This window comes from Penicilliopsis zonata (genome assembly GCF_001890105.1).
Source record: "Penicilliopsis zonata CBS 506.65 unplaced genomic scaffold ASPZOscaffold_8, whole genome shotgun sequence".
Lineage (NCBI taxonomy): Eukaryota > Fungi > Ascomycota > Eurotiomycetes > Eurotiales > Aspergillaceae > Penicilliopsis > Penicilliopsis zonata.
The window spans coordinates 245,975-266,254 of NW_019208918.1; the positions used below are offsets into that span (position 1 = coordinate 245,975).

General features: G+C 56.2%; 9 protein-coding genes across 9 annotated transcripts; 4 read left to right on the top strand and 5 right to left on the bottom strand.

Annotated features, from left to right (window-relative positions):
* Positions 1-22: 22 nt before the first annotated feature.
* ASPZODRAFT_2037064 (hypothetical protein) lies at positions 23-1,481 on the bottom strand. Its single transcript, XM_022727584.1, has 3 exons — positions 1,314-1,481; positions 1,139-1,239; positions 23-1,096 (listed from the first exon to the last, which is right to left on the bottom strand). Exon 3 carries the CDS (start codon positions 1,093-1,095, stop codon positions 55-57), a length of 1,041 nt encoding a protein of 346 aa, XP_022580534.1. The 5' UTR covers position 1,096; positions 1,139-1,239; positions 1,314-1,481; the 3' UTR covers positions 23-54.
* On the bottom strand, positions 1,284-2,979 carry ASPZODRAFT_16621 (hypothetical protein; the record flags this gene model as incomplete). Its single annotated transcript, XM_022726746.1, has 5 exons — positions 1,284-1,375; positions 1,405-1,508; positions 1,554-1,683; positions 1,777-2,090; positions 2,864-2,979. The coding sequence occupies 5 exons, from the start codon at positions 2,977-2,979 to the stop codon at positions 1,284-1,286; spliced, it is 756 nt and encodes a 251-aa protein (XP_022580535.1).
* On the top strand, positions 2,877-5,258 carry ASPZODRAFT_132995 (hypothetical protein). The gene is made up of 4 exons (XM_022723160.1): positions 2,877-3,446; positions 3,505-4,690; positions 4,741-4,928; positions 4,995-5,258. Exons 1-4 carry the CDS (start codon positions 3,375-3,377, stop codon positions 5,070-5,072), a joined length of 1,524 nt encoding a protein of 507 aa, XP_022580536.1. The 5' UTR covers positions 2,877-3,374; the 3' UTR covers positions 5,073-5,258.
* A 233-nt stretch (positions 5,259-5,491) lies between these two features.
* On the bottom strand, positions 5,492-6,926 carry ASPZODRAFT_67086 (hypothetical protein; the record flags this gene model as incomplete). Its single annotated transcript, XM_022729426.1, has 3 exons — positions 5,492-5,634; positions 5,686-6,253; positions 6,345-6,926. The coding sequence occupies 3 exons, from the start codon at positions 6,924-6,926 to the stop codon at positions 5,492-5,494; spliced, it is 1,293 nt and encodes a 430-aa protein (XP_022580537.1).
* A 359-nt stretch (positions 6,927-7,285) lies between these two features.
* ASPZODRAFT_67276 (hypothetical protein) lies at positions 7,286-10,556 on the bottom strand (the record flags this gene model as incomplete). The annotated part of the gene is made up of 3 exons (XM_022729442.1): positions 7,286-8,453; positions 8,510-9,896; positions 9,956-10,556. 3 exons carry the CDS (start codon positions 10,554-10,556, stop codon positions 7,286-7,288), a joined length of 3,156 nt encoding a protein of 1,051 aa, XP_022580538.1.
* Positions 10,557-11,319: 763 nt separating this feature from the next.
* ASPZODRAFT_132997 (hypothetical protein) lies at positions 11,320-13,337 on the top strand. Its single transcript, XM_022723161.1, has 2 exons — positions 11,320-11,356; positions 11,424-13,337. The coding sequence occupies exon 2, from the start codon at positions 11,666-11,668 to the stop codon at positions 13,268-13,270; it is 1,605 nt and encodes a 534-aa protein (XP_022580539.1). The 5' UTR covers positions 11,320-11,356; positions 11,424-11,665; the 3' UTR covers positions 13,271-13,337.
* Positions 13,338-13,592: 255 nt separating this feature from the next.
* Positions 13,593-16,160, top strand: ASPZODRAFT_132999 (hypothetical protein). Its single transcript, XM_022723162.1, has 8 exons — positions 13,593-13,795; positions 13,840-13,868; positions 13,936-14,010; positions 14,059-14,134; positions 14,200-14,819; positions 14,870-15,031; positions 15,091-15,642; positions 15,706-16,160. Exons 1-8 carry the CDS (start codon positions 13,748-13,750, stop codon positions 15,917-15,919), a joined length of 1,776 nt encoding a protein of 591 aa, XP_022580540.1. The 5' UTR covers positions 13,593-13,747; the 3' UTR covers positions 15,920-16,160.
* A 247-nt stretch (positions 16,161-16,407) lies between these two features.
* On the top strand, positions 16,408-18,563 carry ASPZODRAFT_16627 (hypothetical protein; the record flags this gene model as incomplete). The annotated part of the gene is made up of 2 exons (XM_022726748.1): positions 16,408-17,263; positions 17,326-18,563. The coding sequence occupies 2 exons, from the start codon at positions 16,408-16,410 to the stop codon at positions 18,561-18,563; spliced, it is 2,094 nt and encodes a 697-aa protein (XP_022580541.1).
* Positions 18,564-18,628: 65 nt separating this feature from the next.
* ASPZODRAFT_167059 (hypothetical protein) lies at positions 18,629-19,429 on the bottom strand (the record flags this gene model as incomplete). Its single annotated transcript, XM_022726809.1, has 1 exon — positions 18,629-19,429. The coding sequence occupies one exon, from the start codon at positions 19,427-19,429 to the stop codon at positions 18,629-18,631; it is 801 nt and encodes a 266-aa protein (XP_022580542.1).
* Positions 19,430-20,280: the final 851 nt, after the last annotated feature.

Consider the following 20,280-nt stretch of genomic DNA (forward strand, 5'->3'; position numbering starts at 1 on the left):
TAGCCATACCTATAGCTATAGAGAAACATTGGAAATACTCAATGAACCATGGTACTACCACTTGAGAACGGCCTTGCCCATGTTCTTGCCGTAGAATATCCCCACCAACCCCTCCGCCGCATTCTCGATACCATCCGTCTCGTGCATGAGGACCTTGAACCGGCCGTCCTTGATCATGGGGGCAACGCGCTCCTGGTGTTCCTTTGCATACAGAGGCCCCATGTTGTCGTCCCCGACGATAAACCCCCGGATGGTAAGCCGTTTCCCCACCACCTGGCCCAAGTTACGGATCGGATACGACGGTTCGGTGATGTTATACTGCGAGACCATGCCCGAGAAGATCAGTCGGCCGAACTGGTTCATCCGGTCGAGGGCGGCTTCGAGGTGTGCCCCGCCCACGTTCTCAAAGTAGATGTCTAGCCCCTGGGGAGCGAGCCGGGCCAGCGCCGCCGCGGGAGTCTCCTTCTTGTAGTTGAATCCTGCGTCAAACCCTAGCTCATTCAAGATATACTCTAGTTTCTCGTCCGAGCCGACACTGCCAATCACACGCAGACCCTCGAGTTTAGCCAGCTGGCCGACGAACTGGCCCACGGCGCCGCTCGCCGCCGACACGAAGATCGTCTCCCCCCGTTTCGGCTTGCCGATGTCGTACAGGGACGAGTATGCCGTGAGGCCGGGCATGCCCAGGGCGCCGAGGAAGAGCCGCACGTCCCCGACGCCGAACGGGTCGTCGAGGAGCTTTACTTTCTGCAGTTGGTCCTCGCGTAGGGCCAGGAAGCGCTGCAGGGGGAGCCGCTCCATGACGATGTCGCCGGGCTGGAAGCGGGCGTTGTCCGACTTGAGCACGCGCGCGATGCTGCCGCTGACGACGGGCGCGTCCAGCTCGAACGCGTCGCTGTACGAGGCGACGCGCGGGTCGCGCATCTTCTGGCGCAGGTACGGGTCGAAGCTCGAATACATCAGTTGCACGGTGATGCCCTTGGGCGGCGGCGGCGCGGCGGCGTCAAACGGCCGCTCCTCGATCGTCAGGTCCTTGCCCGGCACGGGATACCCGTGGGGGACGGATTTGTAGATGAGGGCCTTGTTGTCGGTCATGGTGAATCGATGTTTGGTAGTAGTCAGATTCGACGACGAAAATGCAGTCCTTCTTTCTTAATACTATAACTGCAGCATCATTACCCCACCATTGCTGACAAATGATGGGACAATAGCGTGGGGGAGCATTACCCCATTATGATGCTATTCATGTAGTCAGTGACATGATCCGTGTCAACTATTGGTAATCAGGTTCCTGGCATGAACGGGCCACGGACGGAGGCAAGGGTGGCAGACGGCGGAGGGTCAGGAAAGACACTGAAGTAGAGGCCGGTGGCCACTGCAAGGAAGTAAGTAAACAACAAGAACCGCTCACCTGCGCCCCCACGATGGTCCCGGAGGACGTGACGGCGTCTACACCGGCAAACCATGTGAAGACGGTGGCAGCAGTGGTGGGCAGACTGGCCGCGAAACTGCTCGGTAGCCGTTAGGCAGGGAGATTGCGCGGCGCCCCTGACCGCTGGCCGCTGCGATTCGATCTATCGCATAGGACGAAGGGTGTGCGGACGCGGACCCCGACACTGAGGCGGGTTGCGAAGGAGACAGCCGCCTCGCGCTGCACGACAGGCAAAACAAAGAGGTCGTTCGCTTGCGTGAGCCGGAAGTTGCGTCTGCTGGGATGCGGGGAGAGACGCCTTGCATTTGCATCCACGCGATATGTCGGGGCGTAATATTAATAACCAGCGCCGCCAACGTGACCTGCCATGTTCCAGCCACGGGCGTCGGCAAGCTGCAACACGGTCTTATACGAAGGATGGAGGGTCGGCGTCTCGAGAGGCAGATGGGCGAGCCACTTGCGCGACATCCTGCGCAGCGGCGCGACCGCCCCAAAGTGGTCAACACGACGACGGAGACGGTCTCGCGACTGTTTCTTCGTACGATAATCACCAGATGCCGCAGAGACTCTGGGGCTGGTCTCGTCTACTGCCTCAGGCAGACAGAAAATGGCATCGGCCAGCATCGGTCCACTTCGCAGTGCTGCGCGTGCGACGTCGCTGGAAATTCCGACTCATCTCCTTTTTTTTTTTTTTTTCTTCTTCTTCCCTTCCCTCCCCCTTCTTCGTATCGGACGCTTTTGGGTTATTTATTTATTTATTACTGTTGTCGGATGAGGCAGTCGCGGCAGCCGTGACGTGGCCGACCGACGCCCAGTCCCTGCAGGCTCGCCCGAATCAGAATGTTGACGGGCGTCTATCTGACTCGTCTCGTGTCATAGTGCTCCTGTCAAATCACTAGCCTGCCAGGGATGGATGGATGTGCATATTCCTTATTCAGAACTCGAAGAGGCGGAGTCCGCCGTATCCCTGTCCCCGTCTTGTAATGCCGTACGCCGTACTTCGGCCGGATCTTCGCGATAGGTCTCCGCTTGGGAATATTCCCCTGTGATCGCCCGGTGTCAGCTAGCCTCTTCCCCAGCCGAGACGGACTGGAAGAGCGATCCTACGGCATTGTCTCACTTCCAGGTTTCCCCCTTCCTCTGTATGGTCGGATCCGACGAGCTACTCCGTACCGAAGCTACACCTGAGCAGCCCCGGTACTTGGCAGGAATCGGTGTTTCAGGTGATCCAGGTTATTGTTCCATTCATCCGCAGCTAGGGTGGATTATGAGCAGTCACGTCAGTCCTGGTTCTGAGCAATGCTACATACGTAAGGGGGGGGGGAAAGGGGGCTATTGGAAGACAAAGGGAAGGGTAAAAAAAAACGGACAAACGGACAAACCCGAAAGCAAGAGACCACAAAGCCAGGGAAAAAACAAAAAGAGACGAACCTGACGGGGAAATTCCGAGCAGCAACACGAATAGCCTCGCTTTCTTTCGCCTCGCCCAACGGATTGTGTGCAGATTCTCCTGCGCCCACGTGGAATTCGACTCCACCAGGGGCCATGGATAGTCGAATGGATCCCAGCAAATCGACCAGGATCGAGATGGGCCGATCTGGGGGCTCTGGTCGATTTGCCACGGTGGGACCGGTGGTATTGGCTTGGAAGACCCTTGGAACGAGCTGAATTTTGGTCGATGAGGAGGAGGAGGAGGAGGAGGAAGAAAAGGAAGTTTGGGCGAGTTTTTGGCGGACGTTCCAGAAGGAAAAGGCACGTGGTTGTGGCACGTCTTTCTCTCCTCCTCCTCGCCTCCTCACTTCACCTCAATTCCTCCTCAATTCCTCCTCAATTCAACCTCAATTCCTCCCTTGTATCCCTCTCATCTTAGCGTCCATCTATGCCGTCTACGCCCTCGTCCATGTCCTCGTCGAGTTCCGTGCACTCCTCCTCGTCGACGAGGATGCAGTCATCGTCATCCCAGGCAACGTCTCACCTGCTGCGAGTTACAGACACCGACCGGCCGTTTACTAGAGTGAGTGAAGCGTGGAGAAACTGGGAGATTGAGACGAAGGGCGATGCTGACTGAGTAGGACTTCAAGGATCTCTTCTCGACCCTCATGGTCAGTCTCAAGCTGGAGACCAACCGCTCCTTTTTCGCCAAGTACGAGTACTCCTTCACCAGCGAGCAGGCCCTCAGCAACCTGAGCTCGCTCAAGTTTCTCCAGTCGTCACGCATCCCAGACCCGAATGATCCCTCGCGGATCGTCATCACAACCACCGCCACCACCTTCTCCATGTCGCGGGATGTCGCCCTCTCCATCTGCCAGCACTTTGTCCAGGCCCGTTTCATCGACCCGGTAGGCGGGCGAAATAGTAACGGGGGGGCTACCTTTGTGGCCAAGGGCGGCCTGTACCAGATGACCACCAAGGGAATTGCGGTCCTTCAGCGCTTCTGCGCCCGGAACGGTATCACCGCCCGTCATGTCCTGGACATCATCGAGTCCCCCCGGAATAGCATGCGATTGCTCATTCTTGAGCGGAACCTGGCTACGGATCGACTGCTGACCGACTCGGCCACCGTCGAGGTCATCTTTCGTCGCTTCGCCGGCCAGGATGGGCCCAACATCATCCCCGGCCTGTCCTTAGCCTCCTCCTCCTCCTCCTTGGCTGCGGCGCGCAAGATCCCCCGCCAGCCAGGGTATCCCAACGGAGTGCTGGGTGTGCGGCTGGCCAAGGACCAGCGTATCAACGGCAAGACCTTTACCTATGTGTTTTCCGGCCGCACCGCCGCCGACTGGCTGATGGACTGCTGCACCACCATCGACGAGCGTGAGCCGTATGCCATCGGCGCCCTCTTCGTGCTCCACCGCCTCGTCGTCCTCGCCCGAGACGATCCGGACTACCGCCCCTCGCGCGGCAACGGTGACGCCCCCTTCATCCCGACCGACACCGCCCTCTACGCCATCACCCCGGAGGGCCAGGCCGTCTGCGGCTGGAAGTACCTCTCGCCCACGGGCGAGGTCACCCCGCCCAACAGTGGCTCCTTTGACACCCCGCGCGAGGGCGCCGATTCCAACAAGGCCCGCCTGCGCTACATCCTCAACGACCCCTCGCTCCGCCTGCTGTTCCGCGAGTTTCTCATCGCCTCCTTTTGTGAGGAGAACCTGTCCTTCTACCTCGAGCTGTCCGAGTTCATGGACGACTACGCCGCTCTCAAAGCCACCAAGCAGTTGGCCGACCCATCCATGATTCGCAGAACCTTTGCCACAGCATACGGTATGTCTTTTTTCCTTCCCTTCACTTTTCATTTATCGCTAATAAGTCAGGAATGTACAACACTTTCCTCGCCTCCGGCTCGCCCTGCGAGCTGAACATCGAGCACAGTCTCCGCCGCAATCTAGCCATCAAAATCACCCTGGCGATGCGCGAACAGAGCCCAGACGAACAGTGTCTGGACGAGGTGCTCGCCCTGTTCAAAGCAGTCCAGACGTATATTTTTCACCTCATGGCTAGTGTGAGTTGTTCTTCATTCCATTTCTTTTCCACCATTGTTTGCCATGCTAATCCGTGCGAATTGTAGGACTCGGTACCGAAATTCTTCATCGTCCCTCGATATACGGGTATCCTGCAACAACACGATTTCGAGTCCGTGCGGTGACTCTCATACACCATCTATGTCTAATTCTTTGTCCTCGATTTAGCTTGTCTCTTTTTTTCCTGTCTGGTCTTGATTTTTGTTTACGAGCGATGAGCATATGCATCACGGTACATAGATCCGAGACTGTACATTACATCTTTCTGTACATACATTAATACTGGGAACGAATATATTATCTTAATCCTCTTATTGATCTTATTTTCAGAGTATCCCCAAAATTGGCTTGTCTCAGCCTTCACTCTAATCTGATGGACGTATCGAAATCAACGTTTAATACCGTCAGGAGCAACTTCCTAGCCTGGACTAGTCTGCCATAGTTAACCCGTTAGTGGCCCACTGTCTACAACTACTAAGTTGACTAGTTATGTAGTTAAAAGTATAGTTACTCCGTATGTACTCCGTAGTAGTTAGTGATAGTGCTAAATAGTACTGGATGAATCGATCATGATAGCGAGGCCCTCCACGATCGCGTCTGGTGATCTCCAATCGGACCAATTGTGGTTCAGCATGCCTGCAGTTAATATATAATACTTTATTAGCGTGAATCGAACGATAGTGCGTACTCCGTAGAGATACAGAGTACACTAGTGAGTAGGAGTAGCTTCTTACTCACCCCACGTCTCATCGTAGTCTTCGATCCCCTCGCGGATGTAATAGCTGCCTGCGAGGGTCCAGACGGTCCAGCCAGCGTGTATCTGCGGGATCCAGTCGCGCAGACACGTGGCGTAGACGCCTTCCCACGTGGTGCTGTCCTGCAGGAAACCAAACTCGGTGAGCACGACGGGCATCACGTTGGCGATGGCCGACGAGTCCGTCGTGTCGAGGGCGTCGAAGCCGTCGCTCCACAGCTCGCTCGCCAGCGTCGCGCAGCTCGTCGCAGAGGTGTCGTAGTTGTGTATCTCCAGCACCAGCTTGTCTGCAAACGCGAAACTGCTCAGGTTGAAGACCGTCCCGGCGCTGTCCAGCGCCGCGCCCGTCGGGATCGGCGCCAGCGTCGTGTCGTAGTCCAGTCCGGCCAGGAAGATGAGCGTGTCTGCGTTCGCGGCGTGGACCAGCCGTGCGGCGTCCGTCATCTGCTCATACCATGTCTGCCAGGTATAGGGATACTCGGCGTTGGCGACTTCGGGCTGCCGAGGCTCGTTGCGGAGCCCGATGCTCGCGTAGTTTGGCCATGTTTTTGCCTGCCCAACACGATTAGAACGTTTAGATAGATAACGGTAGCCAAGAAATTAACAGACTAAGAGAAAACAAGGAATGAAAAGAAGACGGTACATGTTCCACCATGTATTCCAGGCCCCGCTTCCATTTCGGGACGTCAAAATACGTGTCCCCCCACCATGCATTGCCGTCGGTTTCCGAGCAGCACCACTCGGCCTTGGAGACGTGGTTGTCTAGATGGATGTAGATGTCCTGGGCGGCACACTCGGCCGCCAGCATGTCAAACACCTGCAGTCGGGTCGTGCTCTCCGTGATCTGCGGGTTCATAGCCTGGATGTCATCCCACACCTTCGATCCGTTGACGCTGCCCAAAGCGATATCCAGCGACTCCTTCACCGTCACGTCCCCGCCGTTGTCGAGGATATCGTCGACCATCTCCGTGGCAAACGTCAGCCGGATCGCGTTCATCCCCAGACTCTTGATCTTCGACACCGTCGACGAGATAGACGCGTATTGTAAGCCCTCGGGGATCATGGCCCGCAAGTCCCCGGACCAGTTCGTCCCGGCGTACGTGACGTTGGCACCCGTGGAATCGACAATCCATCGGCCAGACACGCTTAGCGGCGTGTTCAGACTGGCAGATGTAGGGAGAACATGCCAAATGACAGAGAAAAGAAGTACCGCGGAGGCTCGCATCTTGACGCTTGAGGATATTCTCAATGTCTGGGACTCTCTACTTTCATCCCACCGTCCGATGCACACATTTAAATAGGCGACAGTTGACCGACTGTAAACAAAAAAGACTATTCCATGTGATGCAGTAAGGATCCCCGCAATATTGCCCAGCTTTTCTTCACGGAGATGAGGGGTACACAATCGCCAGGGGTACTGTGGGACAATCAGGATAATTCATCCATCCGGCTTCCCCGGGCATGACGAATGCTTGCAGGGAATCCCCGGAAGGAAGTCTTTCGATTGCGGGGTAGCTAGCCAAAATTCCAACGTTCAATTCATGGTGATGGACGATAGACCCAAACTATGTATGTGCCTATGGACTACCAAAATGGCTCCAGGCGGAACCGGAATCGCCGCTCCTCGCACTTGACACGGTATTGTTCCAGGGTGGTTGGACCGCAGGCCCCCGTGCCTACTCCAGAGCTCTCGATGTCCAGACGCACCCTCACGACCGAGTCGGCCACCAGCTCGTTGGCATGTTTGGCCTTTTCCACAGCCTCGGCGCTGTACCGCGTCGCAACCCACTGGAACACCTCCTCGCCGTCCTCCTCCTCCTCCTCCTCCTCCTCCTCCTTATTATCCGTCGCCTCGCGCGTGATCTTCAATCCCCCGCCGCGGGTATCGCGCAGCCGCAGCCAACGGGTCTCCATCCGGTTGCCGCCCTCCTGCGGAACTTCATACGGGGTGTGCAGCTCAGCGGTGGTGGCCTCGTAGATCCCCACCTTCTGCGCGCGCTTTTTGTCGGCGTACGCCTCGCCAGGGCCTAGGCCGAACCAAGCGGCGTGATCAAGCTCATCAACTAGACGGAGATCAAGCCCCATTCGCGGCATTGAAGCTGGCATCGAACCCTGAGGCTTCACATGGACCGCGACAGCAAGAGAACCGTCCCCGGAGATGGTGTACGTCGTTGTCGCGATGAAACCCCACGCTAGAATGGGTGGAGACAGGTATGTCTCCGTTGTGATTTGCACGCTGCCTGCACGGGGCTGTGACAGAGTTATCTTGCGCAGCTGGGATGTCATCACATCCAGGCCGTAGCGCCGCCACTGGCCCAAGTCCCAGGGCACGTCGTTATCCGTAGGTGGGCGCCAGAAGCCAATACCAAGGGCAGCTGGGGTGTTCAAGGACCCCGCGTCGAGCAGAGACCGACCCTGTGATTCCCAGGCATACAGACTGCCCGTCTCCCGTGAAAAGGTGAAAGTAAACCCTGGACCTGTGATGGTGTGGGTGGTGGCGGTGGATGCCACGTTCAGGTTGTACTGCAGTGCAGGGGCCTTGGACACAAGGGACGTGCTCAACCGGTGCTGGAACCAGGCAATTTCATGGTTGCTGTCCGCCCAGGCAGTAGCGGATGTGTCTTGGAAGCTGACCGTGAGCCAGGTCTCACCCTCGGTGGGAATTCCTGAAACTGCTGGCAGCTTCATGGTGCCGCGCTGACCGGCAAGAATCTGCGGGATCTCGAGAGTTCCACTGGTGATTATCTTGGTCCTAGCAGGGGGAATTAGTATGAGGGTATGCGTTGATGGGTATGGTGTTAAACTTACTCATCACCAATGGCCTCAACCTTGTAGATGGCGCGAAGACCTTCCAAGCTAGTGAAATTGTAGTGATTCTCTACGACAATGGCGTTGTCCTCGCCCACCCATGCACGGAGCGGCGCATACGCCTTTTTGAGCTCAATCAGACCTGGAGTCGGGGTGTGGTCACTATAGAGCAGGCCATCGAGGACGAAATTGCCGTCGTTGGGATGGTCGTTGAAGTCACCGCCGTAGCCATACCATCCCTTGGCCTCATCCCACAACCCATGGTTAGCCCACTCCCAGATCCAGCCTCCTTGCAGGCGCCGGTGAGTGCGGAAGGCCTCCATGTACTCTTCCAAACCACCTGGAGCATTGCCCATCGCGTGTCCAAATTCACACAGGACAATAGGTTTGGTAAAGTCATCACCTTCAGCGGTAGCAAGACCAACCAAGCGGTTGACCGAGGGGTACATGTAGGAATACATATCAGCCGTGACGGCATCCACGTCACCTTCATAGTGGACCGGACGACTGGGGTCAAACTCCTTGACATAGTTGTACATGGCGGCATGGTTCTGGCCGTAGAAGGACTCGTTACCCAGCGACCAGATGATGATGCAGGTGTGGTTTTTATCGCGCTGGACCATCTGCACCATGCGGTCCAGATAAGCGTCCTTCCACTCCGGGTTGTTGGTCGTGAACTGGGCGGCCTTGTTGAAGGTCAGCTTCTTGCGCTCCTCGTAGTCCATGGACTCCGGGATGTCCAAGGGACGAGCGATGGCATCGTAGAAACCATGGCATTCAAGATCGGCCTCATCCATCACCCAGAGCCCCAATTCATCACATAGCTCATAGAGGCGCGGATGCGAGGGGTAGTGCGAGCAACGCAAAGCGTTAATGTTGTGCCGCTTCATGATGAGAAGATCTTCACGGAGGAAGGATAGCGGAACGGCACGTCCAAACAACGGATGGTGGTCATGGCGGTTGACACCGCGGAAGAAGAGGGGCACGCCGTTGACGGTGATGTTGCCCTTTTTGATTTCCACCTGCCGGAAGCCAAAGCGGTGCTTGATGGTCTGCAGAACCCGATTGTCGACGGAGAGGGATATGGTGAGATTGTACAGATTCGGAGTCTCAGCCGTCCATTTTCTAGGGTTAGAGACCGGGAGGGTGACCTCAGCATTCCCCTGCTTCGCGACGGTGACGGAAAACCTCTCTGAGTGCAGGGTCTTATTGTCGTGGAATGGGTCCACCAGCGTCACCTCAACAGTCGCGGGCGCGGTAGTGGTCAAGTCCAATGACAAACGCACAGCCGCGTCGGTATAGGTGGAATCCAGCTCGGTCCGCACAAAGAAGTCCTCGATACGAGCCTGTACTGGAAAAGCGACAAGAGTCACATCGCGGTAGATGCCTAAGAAACTGGTCAGAGACGAATGAATATGAGATATGAATGCTCTGAGAGAAGCTTACCAGACAACCACCACTGATCTTGGTCCTCGATATAGGAACCATCAGACCACTGGTATACTCGAACAAACACCTCGTTGTCGGCATCGCGGCGGACAACGGCCGACACGTCAAACTCGGCGGCGTTACGGCTGCCCTGGGAATAGCCGACCTCGATGCCATTCACCCAGACATGATAGGCGCTGTCCACGCCATCGAAACGCAGCCGCAACTGGGTGTCAGTATCCCAGGCTGCCGGGACCCGGAACAAGCGCCGGTACGACCCCGTGGGGTTCTCAGATGGCACCCAGGGGGGGCAGACCGGGAATGGATAGATGACATTGGTGTAATGCGGATGGCCATAACCCTGGAGCTGCCAATGGCCCGGAACGGTGATGGGAGCCCAGGAAGGAGAGCAAGACGAGCCCTTTTGGTCCAAATCCCGGCGGGGTAACGGCTCATTCCCGGTCGGTGCTGGCGCACTCACCGGGGTCGGCGCGTAATTGAACTCCCAGCGACCATTCAACGACAAGATCGTCTCTGGCAGAAAGTAGGCACGGGCTTTGAGTCTATTCCGCTGCAAGACGTGTTGGTTCTGGTAATCCGGGACCGAGAGAAGGGCCATGACGGCGGTTGTGATGGCAGTGGAATGGGGGCGGGGGGGGGGGGGGGGGGGGGGAAGAGAGAGAAAACAAACAGCAGAGGAGTCGTCTATCGCTCACTAAACCCGAAATTCAGGCAGCAAGAGACCGACCGACAGGTACTTAGCACAAGCAATTCGATCTTGGACATTTGCCGGAGGGGGAACGCCTAAATAGGGTGGTATTCGTGGAATAACCACCAGGGGGAGAAACTCCCTCGTCACTGGGCATCGCCAATGGAGGACCCACGAGCTGCCGGGGCGGGGAAGCAGGATGGAGTGACCATCTCTGCAGACAGGCAGGATGGACACCCTCAGAGCGATGAAGCTCCAATGGCAGGAGAGAGAGAGAGAGGAGAGATGAGGGGGAGAAGGAAGAGGCAGACGAGAAAGAGGGGAAAGACGAGGTTGTCGCGGGAGTCGGGAGGATCACGGGTGTCACATGATGTTCGGTAAATAAGGACGCATTGAACTGTAGAGGACGTATTTGGTAGGGATTATGGTATATCCATTAGTATAGAGGTGTGCTGCTTCTGATTCACTTGTTCTAATCAATTACCAGGCCAATACCTCTACTAAATATCCCGAGGAACTTGAATTCTACTGCGTACAATCTGTGTTTGTGTATAGATACGGTATTCCTACTACCTCCTGGTACTACTGTACTGTAATACGGTTACCGTATTAATATCACGTGTCTTTCCAACCACCTTCCCTTCCTTCCTTCCTCGAATCCAACACAATCAACGTCTCACAATAACGTCTTCACAAGGATCTTCGTCACGGTAAGACACCCCCCCGTGTGGCGTGAACGCGCTCTTGGCTCTGCTTCTGACCATCCTGGCCTGACAGGTTTTCTCCCCGCGGAATAAATAGATCCAGCCATGCCATTTGATCGGGGTTGTCGGGTCCGCAACGCCTGGGCCTCATCCTGACCAGGGCTGGGAGGCTTCCCCAGATTGTCGCCGACTCCACCATGTTATAACCCGCAGGGCAGCCTGCCCAGGGTCCTGATGGAAGGGATCAACTTGAGCTATACGTCTCTGTGTTGGAATTTTTTTTTTTTTTCTATCGTACTGTGTGTCTTCGCTTTCATGGCCACTCTCAAACCCCAAGCCCAGTTGGAGGAGACGGGCCCGGAGAAGGATGCACAGCAGAACGTGGGCGATGCTGTTCAGGTCGCGGAGAATGCCACTACCTTCAAGTACAAGCCCTGGACGTGGAACATGCTGCGGCTGTACGGCTGCCTGGCGATCGCCTACCTGTGCGGCTGTCTCAATGGCTACGACGGCTCGCTCATGTCGAGTCTGAACGCGATGACGAGCTATCTGGACTTCTTCCACATGAAGACGGCAGGCTCTGGCACGGGGTTGACCTATGCCATCTACAATATCGGTTCTATCCCCGCTGTGGTGCTGTCGGGGCCCTGTAATGACTATCTCGGCCGCCGTATGGGCATGTTCGTCGGTGCTGCGCTCATCATCATCGGCACCTGCATCCAGGCGCCCGCCGTTAACCACGCCATGTTCATGGGCGGGCGGTTTATTCTTGGCTTTGGCGTCAGCTTCTGTTGTGTCAGTGCGCCCTGCTACGTCAGCGAGATGGCCCATCCCGCCTGGCGGGGCACCCTGACCGGCCTGTACAACTGCACCTGGTATATCGGCTCCATCCTGGCCAGCTGGGTCGCGTACGGCTGCGCTGAGATGAACGGGAACCCCGCCGCCTTCCGGGTTCCCATCTGGTGTCAGCTCATCACCTCCGTCATCGTCGCCGTCGGCGTCTGGTGGCTGCCCGAGTCGCCGCGCTGGCTCATGGCCAATGACCGCACCGAGGAGGCGGTGCGCGTCTTGGCCACCTACCACGGCGAGGGTGACCCGGAGCACCCCATGGTTCAACTCGAGCTCAAGGAGATGCAGCGCCAGATCGTGACCGACGCCTCGGACAAGAAGTGGTGGGAGTACCGTGAGCTGATCAACACCCACTCCGCCCGCCGCCGCCTCATCTGCGTGATCGGCATGGCCTGCTTTGGCCAGCTGTCCGGCAACTCCGTCACCTCCTACTACATGACCGACATGCTGCAGGAGGCGGGCATCACCAACGAGCACACAAAACTGCTGCTCAACGCCATCAACCCGGTCATCTGCCTGTTCGCCGCCTGCGCGGGCGCCCGCCTGACCGACAAGATCGGCCGCCGCCCGCTCATGATCTACTCCCTCATGTTCTGCTCCGTCGCCTTCGCCATCATCATGGCCTCCTCCAAGCTGGCCCATGACGACCCCCACAACACCAACGCCGCCAACTGCTCCATCGCCTTCATGTACATCTTCAGCGCCGTCTTCTCCTTCGGCTGGACCCCGCTGCAGAGCATGTACATCGCCGAGACCCTCACCACCACCACCCGCGCCAAGGGCACCGCCGTCGGCAACTTCATGTCCAGCGTCAGCAGCGTCATCATCCAGTACAGCTCCGGCCCGGCCTTTGCCCACATCTCCTACTATTTCTATCTGGTCTTTGTCTTCTGGGACCTCATCGAACTCGTCGTCATCTACTTCTTCTTCCCAGAGACCAAAGAGCGCACCCTCGAGGAACTTGCCGAGGTCTTCGAGGCCCCCAACCCGGTCAAGAAGAGTCTCGAGCCTCGCAACATGATCTCCATCCTCAACACGCTCGACGTCGACGGCGGTGTCAAGGGGGTTTAATCGGTCTTTTATCACCTAGGCTATAGCATCTATATATGAATACCCATCGCAGAAACTACCATACGCAGTTCCAATATCTGGATATCTTTATTCCAATCGTAATTCCAATTGTAAATCCAATCGTAAATGAGTCTCTCTGTCTGTCTGGGTGTCTCTCTCAACACGTGATGGTCATCTGATTCTCTTCCACCTTCCCAACAGAATTAAAAAAAACCTCACCCTCAATTCGATCCCTTCCATCACAACATATTCTTCGCAGAGCAGGCCGAGAAAGAAAGAGAATGCTTTCACAACTAAAGTCTTAGCTCGGGACACGTCCCACCAAACATCTGCCCAGATTCTTTCCCCCGGTTTCCCCGATTTCCCCGCAGTCTGCACTCCTATCCTATCCTGCTTCCCCGGAGTCACTGAGCAATTGGATCGGCTTGATACGCAGGGTATTGACTGTTTCTTTTTTTCCAGTTTCCGGCGTTGATCATGGCTGAGACGCCCGACTATCGGAAACGAAAGAGAACCTCGCATGCGGTACGTGTGGTTGGCCTGTGGGTGAATGTCGCTAATGCATACAGTGTGACGCCTGTCGACACCGCAAAGTAAGGTTAGAAGATCAATTCGATAGAAATGGAATAGATGGAAGATTTACCAGGTCTATGCTGATTTGTCAGATGCGATGGCCGACAGCCCTGCACGACGTGCTGCAACACGGGCGAGGACTGCTCGTATGGCACTGAGGCGATTCCGTGAGTTCTGGAAGAGATGATTGAAGGACTCTTCTGATTGAATGATAGAAAAAGCAAGAGTGATCTCATTCTCGACGTTGCGTTGCGGTCGGAGACGCTTCTGCGTGAACTGTCGGCCCAGCTGGTAGGTCCCCCTATTACTGGACTCCATAGAGGAATGTTCTTTTTCTAATTGACTTCTTTTGACAGCACACGGTCATCCGTTCGAATACAAATGCCTCGTCGCCTGGGGCGATCATCTCCCCCCGTACGATCGACTCGGCCCAGAACGCGGACAGTCACATCTCGAACGCGACGCTGTCGGCCTTCCATGCCTCGACCACGGAGTCGATTCTGGCGTGGCCGCATTTCGACGACTTTGTGGCCTTGCGCCAGGCGCACAGCTTCTCCGTCTTCCACCTCGAGTCGACCCGCGCGCCGCCTGGCCGCCCTTCCTCCGCGGTGCCCATGCACCCCTTCGCGACCAAGTACGAGGTAGACCGACTCGTGCACAGCTTCGAGCAGACCGTCAACTTCTGGTACCCTACCATGTCCTCGGCCATGACGCGGGATCTCGCCTCCCGTGTTCTGGTAGGCTCGCTCGACGAATCCATGACCTCCTGCCTTGCCCTGCTCGTGATGGCCCTGGGCTGTGCTAGCGAGCTGGTCTGCTCGTACGCCGGCCACGAGGCACCCGCCGCCGACGAATTGGAGAGCCGTCGTCAGCGCCGTCTCATGGGCGAGCTGTACTTTGACTGTGCCTTTCGCAAGATCTACCTCGCGCAGGCTGAATGTACGGCGGAAGCCGTGCAATGCCTGTTCTTTACTGCGTTGGTATTGTATCCCTATATACGGTTTCACCTCCTAAATCATCTCTTAGACTCTTCTTTGCCTTTCAACAACGTCCGCTCCAGGCGTGGTCGTTCATCAGCTCCACGGCGGCCAAATGCCGTCTGCTGCTCTCGTATCCTGACTCGGAGGGCCTCCCGGACCAGCAGGAGTGTTTACGGCGGATCTTCTGGTCGTGCTATATCTTAGAGAGGTACTCTTTTAGTTTTCCGACTTTCTCATTGACGTCCCCTCTCTAATGAGGTCCTACAGTGACTACCTGGCCGAGCTGTCCGCCCTGCCGCAAACAGGAATCGCAGATATCGAATCGTCCGTCCCCCTGCCCGGGGAGTACCACACACACGCCTCGCAGGCAGACGAGGAACAGTCATCACTGTATTTCCTAGCGTGTATCTCGATGCGCCGCCTGCTGAACCGCGTGCACAACCTGCTCTACGCGCGGGACACGGGCGTGGGCTTCGATAATCAACAATTCCCTTCCGTGGTGGCCGAGCTGGGCCACCAACTCGAGGAATGGAAGGAGTTGCTCCCTCCCCCATTCCAGTTCGCCGTCGACCTCAGCCCGGCGCGGTCCATCCCGGGAGCCTTTCTCCGACAACGCTACCTCACCTGCAAGAGCGTCATCTACCGACCGTACCTGACCTGGGCGCTGTCCAACACCGCCAGCGCGCCTGCCGTGAACCATTTCCCCGCCGTTGTCTACGAGGGCTGCCAGAGCTGTCTGGACGCCTGCTGGCTACATGCGCAGAACCTGGGCAGCTTCCCACATACCATCATGATCGACACGTGGATCTGCTCCTTATCGTATCTCTCCCTGTCTTCTTTCTTTTGCTCTTTGCAGCTCATCACTTATACTTTACACTGTAGGATGGCCTCCGTCATGCTGATCACGCTTGCTGCATCACGTCTTACTGCCCTCCGCGGCTGCATGTCGCCCAAAGTCGCCGAGATGGGACCGCATCTGACCCAGCTGCTCACTCAATGGATGCATATCCCCGGCCATGGGGTGTCGCCCAGCGTCCTGCAGAGTGTCAAATTGATTGGGGATGTCAGCGTTTCGCTCAAGATGATCTTGCGGTAGTAGCACTGGATGTTTCTGCATAATACGGGGCTTCGTATCCCATAACAACAGTAGATTGTCATCACAGAGTGGTCAGCTCTAAAACCATGTGGATGTAGATACCTTGCCTTCCAGTTATACAAGAGTACTTTGCAACTGGATACTGAACTGTCTCATGTCTAACTACACCTCCACAACCGCCTGTAGGTGTTTGATTCACTCTACTCTAGACTACCATGAATCCACATCTATCAAACATGCTAAACAGTGTTAATCTAGTAATCCTGATATGTTTGCGTCTGCTGTTTGACCAATTGGGAGGTCTCCCAATATCTCTCACTCTGTCTTCTCTCACTTCTTCTCTCCATCTCGCTTAGCATCACACATTCACCTGTTCATCTTGTTCATTCACCTGTTCATTCTGTTTATTCTTCTCATCATCGACTCTTCTTCATCTTCATCTTCATCACCACTACACACTACACACTACACAGGTATCATAGAACATCATGCTTCCTCAAATGGCCCCTCTGAACCAGGGGACATCAGCCTACCACCACATCCATGCAATCTACACACGCGATCCGACACAAGGGACGCTGCTCGGGGCGACCGGCCACCGGGCAGAGGAAGTGAAGGCCTCATGGCGCGGGTTCCTCGACTACGCGATCCTCCACGACCGACGAAACGAGTACTTCATCCAGACGGGCGGGGTGCGCATCCATGTCTTCGAGATCTACCTGAACAATGTACTGCGCGAGGCAGCGGCCGACTCGGCAAGCGTGATCTCCGACCTGCTTGTGCCCGAACGACCCGCGAGGGGATTCCAAGGCACGCGGATGCGCGTGTACGAGGTGAAACTGGCCACGGAGCACCAGGTGCGCGGGGTTCTCATGGACAGGATCGAGGGATGCGCAGAGGAAAAGGCCCTGTGCGACTGGGCGGGGAGGTTTCTGGTATCTCACGCCAGACTGGAAGCCACGGCGGTGCCGTACTCGGAGCAGGACGACGAGGCGGCCGTGCTGGCGGTGCGAATCACGCATCTGTTCGCGCGTACGCTGATGTACACGATGAAGGAGATGGACACCAAGGGCAACACGCCTGATCGGTGGGAACAGGGCGGGTTCGACGCGTTTGCGCGGCAGGTCTTCTTCTTCACCTCGCGCGGCCTGCGCGTCGAGTTCGTCCTGCCTGCGTTTCCGTGCAAGTCGAGCAATCTCAATCGCGTCTCTGGGTATGCGCCTGACAAAGCCGAGGAGATCGCCTTGCGCACCCTGTGGTGGTTCACCATGGACGTCGAGGAGTATTATCCGCCGGGGGCGAGAATCACCATTGTGTCGGACGGTATTGCCGTTGCTGACTGCCGTAAGCTCTCTCTCATTCTGTCTTGTTCTTCACTCTTGCAGGTCTCTTTCTAAACTGTCTAGTTGGCATGCACGACGAGTTCGCAGACCAGTACTTTGCCCACCTGAACGTGCTGAAAGAAGAATACTTTCCATCCGATCCACGGATCGAGCTGATCTCTCTGCACCAACTGCTCGAGGATAAGAACGGCAACGCGGCTCCGAACAACCTGCCAATCGACCTACCAAGCTACACCGAGACGACGACCACCGAGGCCGCCGTGAACGTGCGCAAGCTGGTCATCGCCACCGCAGGGATCGACGACAGCGCGATGCGCAAGGCGATGGAGGGCGCCGCGCAGGTGAAACGCAACAAGGAAGCCGCCGTGGCAGCGATGCGCAAGCTCCAGAGGCAACGACAGCTCGACGGGGGAACAAGCAGAAGAAGCACCAAGAAGATGGACGAGACAGCATGGAAGCTACACCAGACCATCAGGCAGGACCAGACGGCCGACGAGGCCTTTGCAGCCATGTACACAGACTACGTGCGGTTCCACATGGAGGATCTCGCCGACAACCCCTTACGCAAGCTGCACCCTGCGCACCGGCAGCGCCTGGCGTCGAGTATCGGGTGGGAAATGATTCTGCGGCACCAGGCGATTTCGAACCTGCTGACGGTCTTGTTTCCGCACGCGGTGCGGTTCAGCGTGCACGCCCTGCCGAACAACGGCCCTGCGTTTGCGGTCGACATCATGTCCCGGTACAGATACCAGGTCAGCGCGGTGCGGGCGGTGCGCGACTTTGCCCCCGTGGACCGGAAGGGGGTTCTTCAGATCCCCGCGCCGTGGAACGGATGTATTGCTAAGATCCACGGGGCGGCGAAACACATGCTGACGACGTCGGGGGCAGTGCGCGACAGTATCGCCGAGGGTGCGTTTCTATGGGAATGGACTCACGACGGCGGGCCCGCGGGCACGAAATGGTTCCGCCTGCAATTCACCCGCACCGAGGCAGAACATGCTTGGGCGAAGAAGTATGGCGCCGAGCAGTGGAAGGCCCTGGTGACCGGGGTGGGCTTTGGCGAGTTGAGGCGGTTTCGTCGCGAACCGCTTATTGTCGAGGAACATGAAGAGCCGGCGCCCGTGGTGCTTCTCTCGAGGAAGAAGAAGCTCAAGCTCAGGCTGGCCAGGAAGGGCAGGAAGGTCAAGCAGATCCTGGGCATGTCGTGGAAGGGGTTCTGTCGCTTTACCAAGGGGATGTGGAACAATGCTGTTGCTGGGTCGGAGGTTGTTTTGGATTTGAATGATCTTTTGACTGACTGAAAGATACTTGTACCATGATATGACTATGATGACTATTGATACTCTTGTACTATGACTATGACTGACTACCGCACACAATATCCTCCGTCAATAAGAAGATCGGCTCCGGTCATGTACGAACTGGCATCGCTAATCAGATAGACATAGGCCCCCTTGAGTTCCTTGGCGTCGCCATTGCGCCCCATCGGGATCATCGACTTCCACAAGTCCTGCGTCTCCTGGGCCACAAAGTCCGACAGGCCCGTATCGATGTAGCCCGGGGAGATGGAGTTGACGCGGGCGAAATCGCGCCACTCGTTCGCCAGCGAGCGTGCCATATGGATACACCCTGCCTTGGCGACGTTGTACGAAGTCTGCTCCTGCGGGAAGTTGGCGATGTGACCCGACATGCTGGAGGTGATGACGAAGCTGCCCTTGCCGCGCTGGCGGAAATGCTCGCCCACGGCTTTGGCACAGTGGAACGTTCCGTTCAGATCGGTCTGGATGACTTCTTCCCAGGCCTCGACGGATCCCTCGAGGATGCCACTGTCGGCCGTTCGGCCGGCGTTGGCGATGAAGCCGTCGATCTGCCCAAAGTCGGCAATCACGTCGTGCACCAGCTTCTGCACGTCCGCCCAGTCCGACACGTTGCATTTGTACGCCTTGGCCTTGACGCCGTACGTCGCGGCCAGCTCGGCGGCGTTCTTCTCGCCTCCGGCCGGACGCGACGAGTACGTGATGGCCACGTTGGCACCCATCTCGGCGCATCCACGGGCAGCTTCGATGCCCATGCCGCGAGGACCAGACGCGCCCGTCACCACGACGACCTTGCCTTTTAGGCTGAACAGGTCGGTGAGAGACGAGGCGGTGGGGATAGAGATAGGCATTGTTGACTGAAATATACAGAGGTAGAGTCGAAAGAGAATATACAGACGGAATAAGGATAGAGAGAGAGAGAGAGAGAGAGAGAGAGATAGAGAGAGAGAGATAGAGAGGGGTCGAGAGGGGTAAGGGAGGAAGAGAGATTTAATAGGCAGGTACTCGAGACACGGGCGATGATGTCATGACATGATTCTTTGGTCGTGGTGCGTGGAGTTTCTTACTAGGATAGAATCATCCAATTAATTGATTCATCCATGGGAATAGAGGGTCCATGGATAATAGAATTGGCTGATAGAGGTATTATATTAAGTGACTTTATTATAGATTTCTCATCAATTAATCCTTTACTATAAATTATAAAATATCAAAATCACTGTACTATGAATTATAAAGTATTAACTATATTTACTAATTCATGTCATACGATACTGACCCATTCCAAGTCCAAGTATTCCAAGGTACTGTTTCTCCACGCTACAATTTCACTAATCCGGTTAGTCTCGGGTCGATCATGGAACAACCAAGTATTTATGTTGATATTGGTTGATAGAGAAGTTGGTGCCATATTACTCAGTGGGAAAATTATAACAAATGAAGTTTCTATACGGAGTATATGGAGTACCTAGGAGTACCTAGGAGTACGTATATATATATAAGGTGATAGTATTCCCATTGAGCCAGATCCAGGGTGTCGTTGTCGTTTGAGGGATCCGAGTGGGAGATGCTGGCTCCTTCCCTGAAAGGAACACCACGTGACCAGCTTGACACATGACTTGTGAGCTAACTGAATCTAGAATCATGCGAGAATGAGGGGATTCAAGGTTGACGCCCGCTTCTTCCTGACGATGGCTTGGTC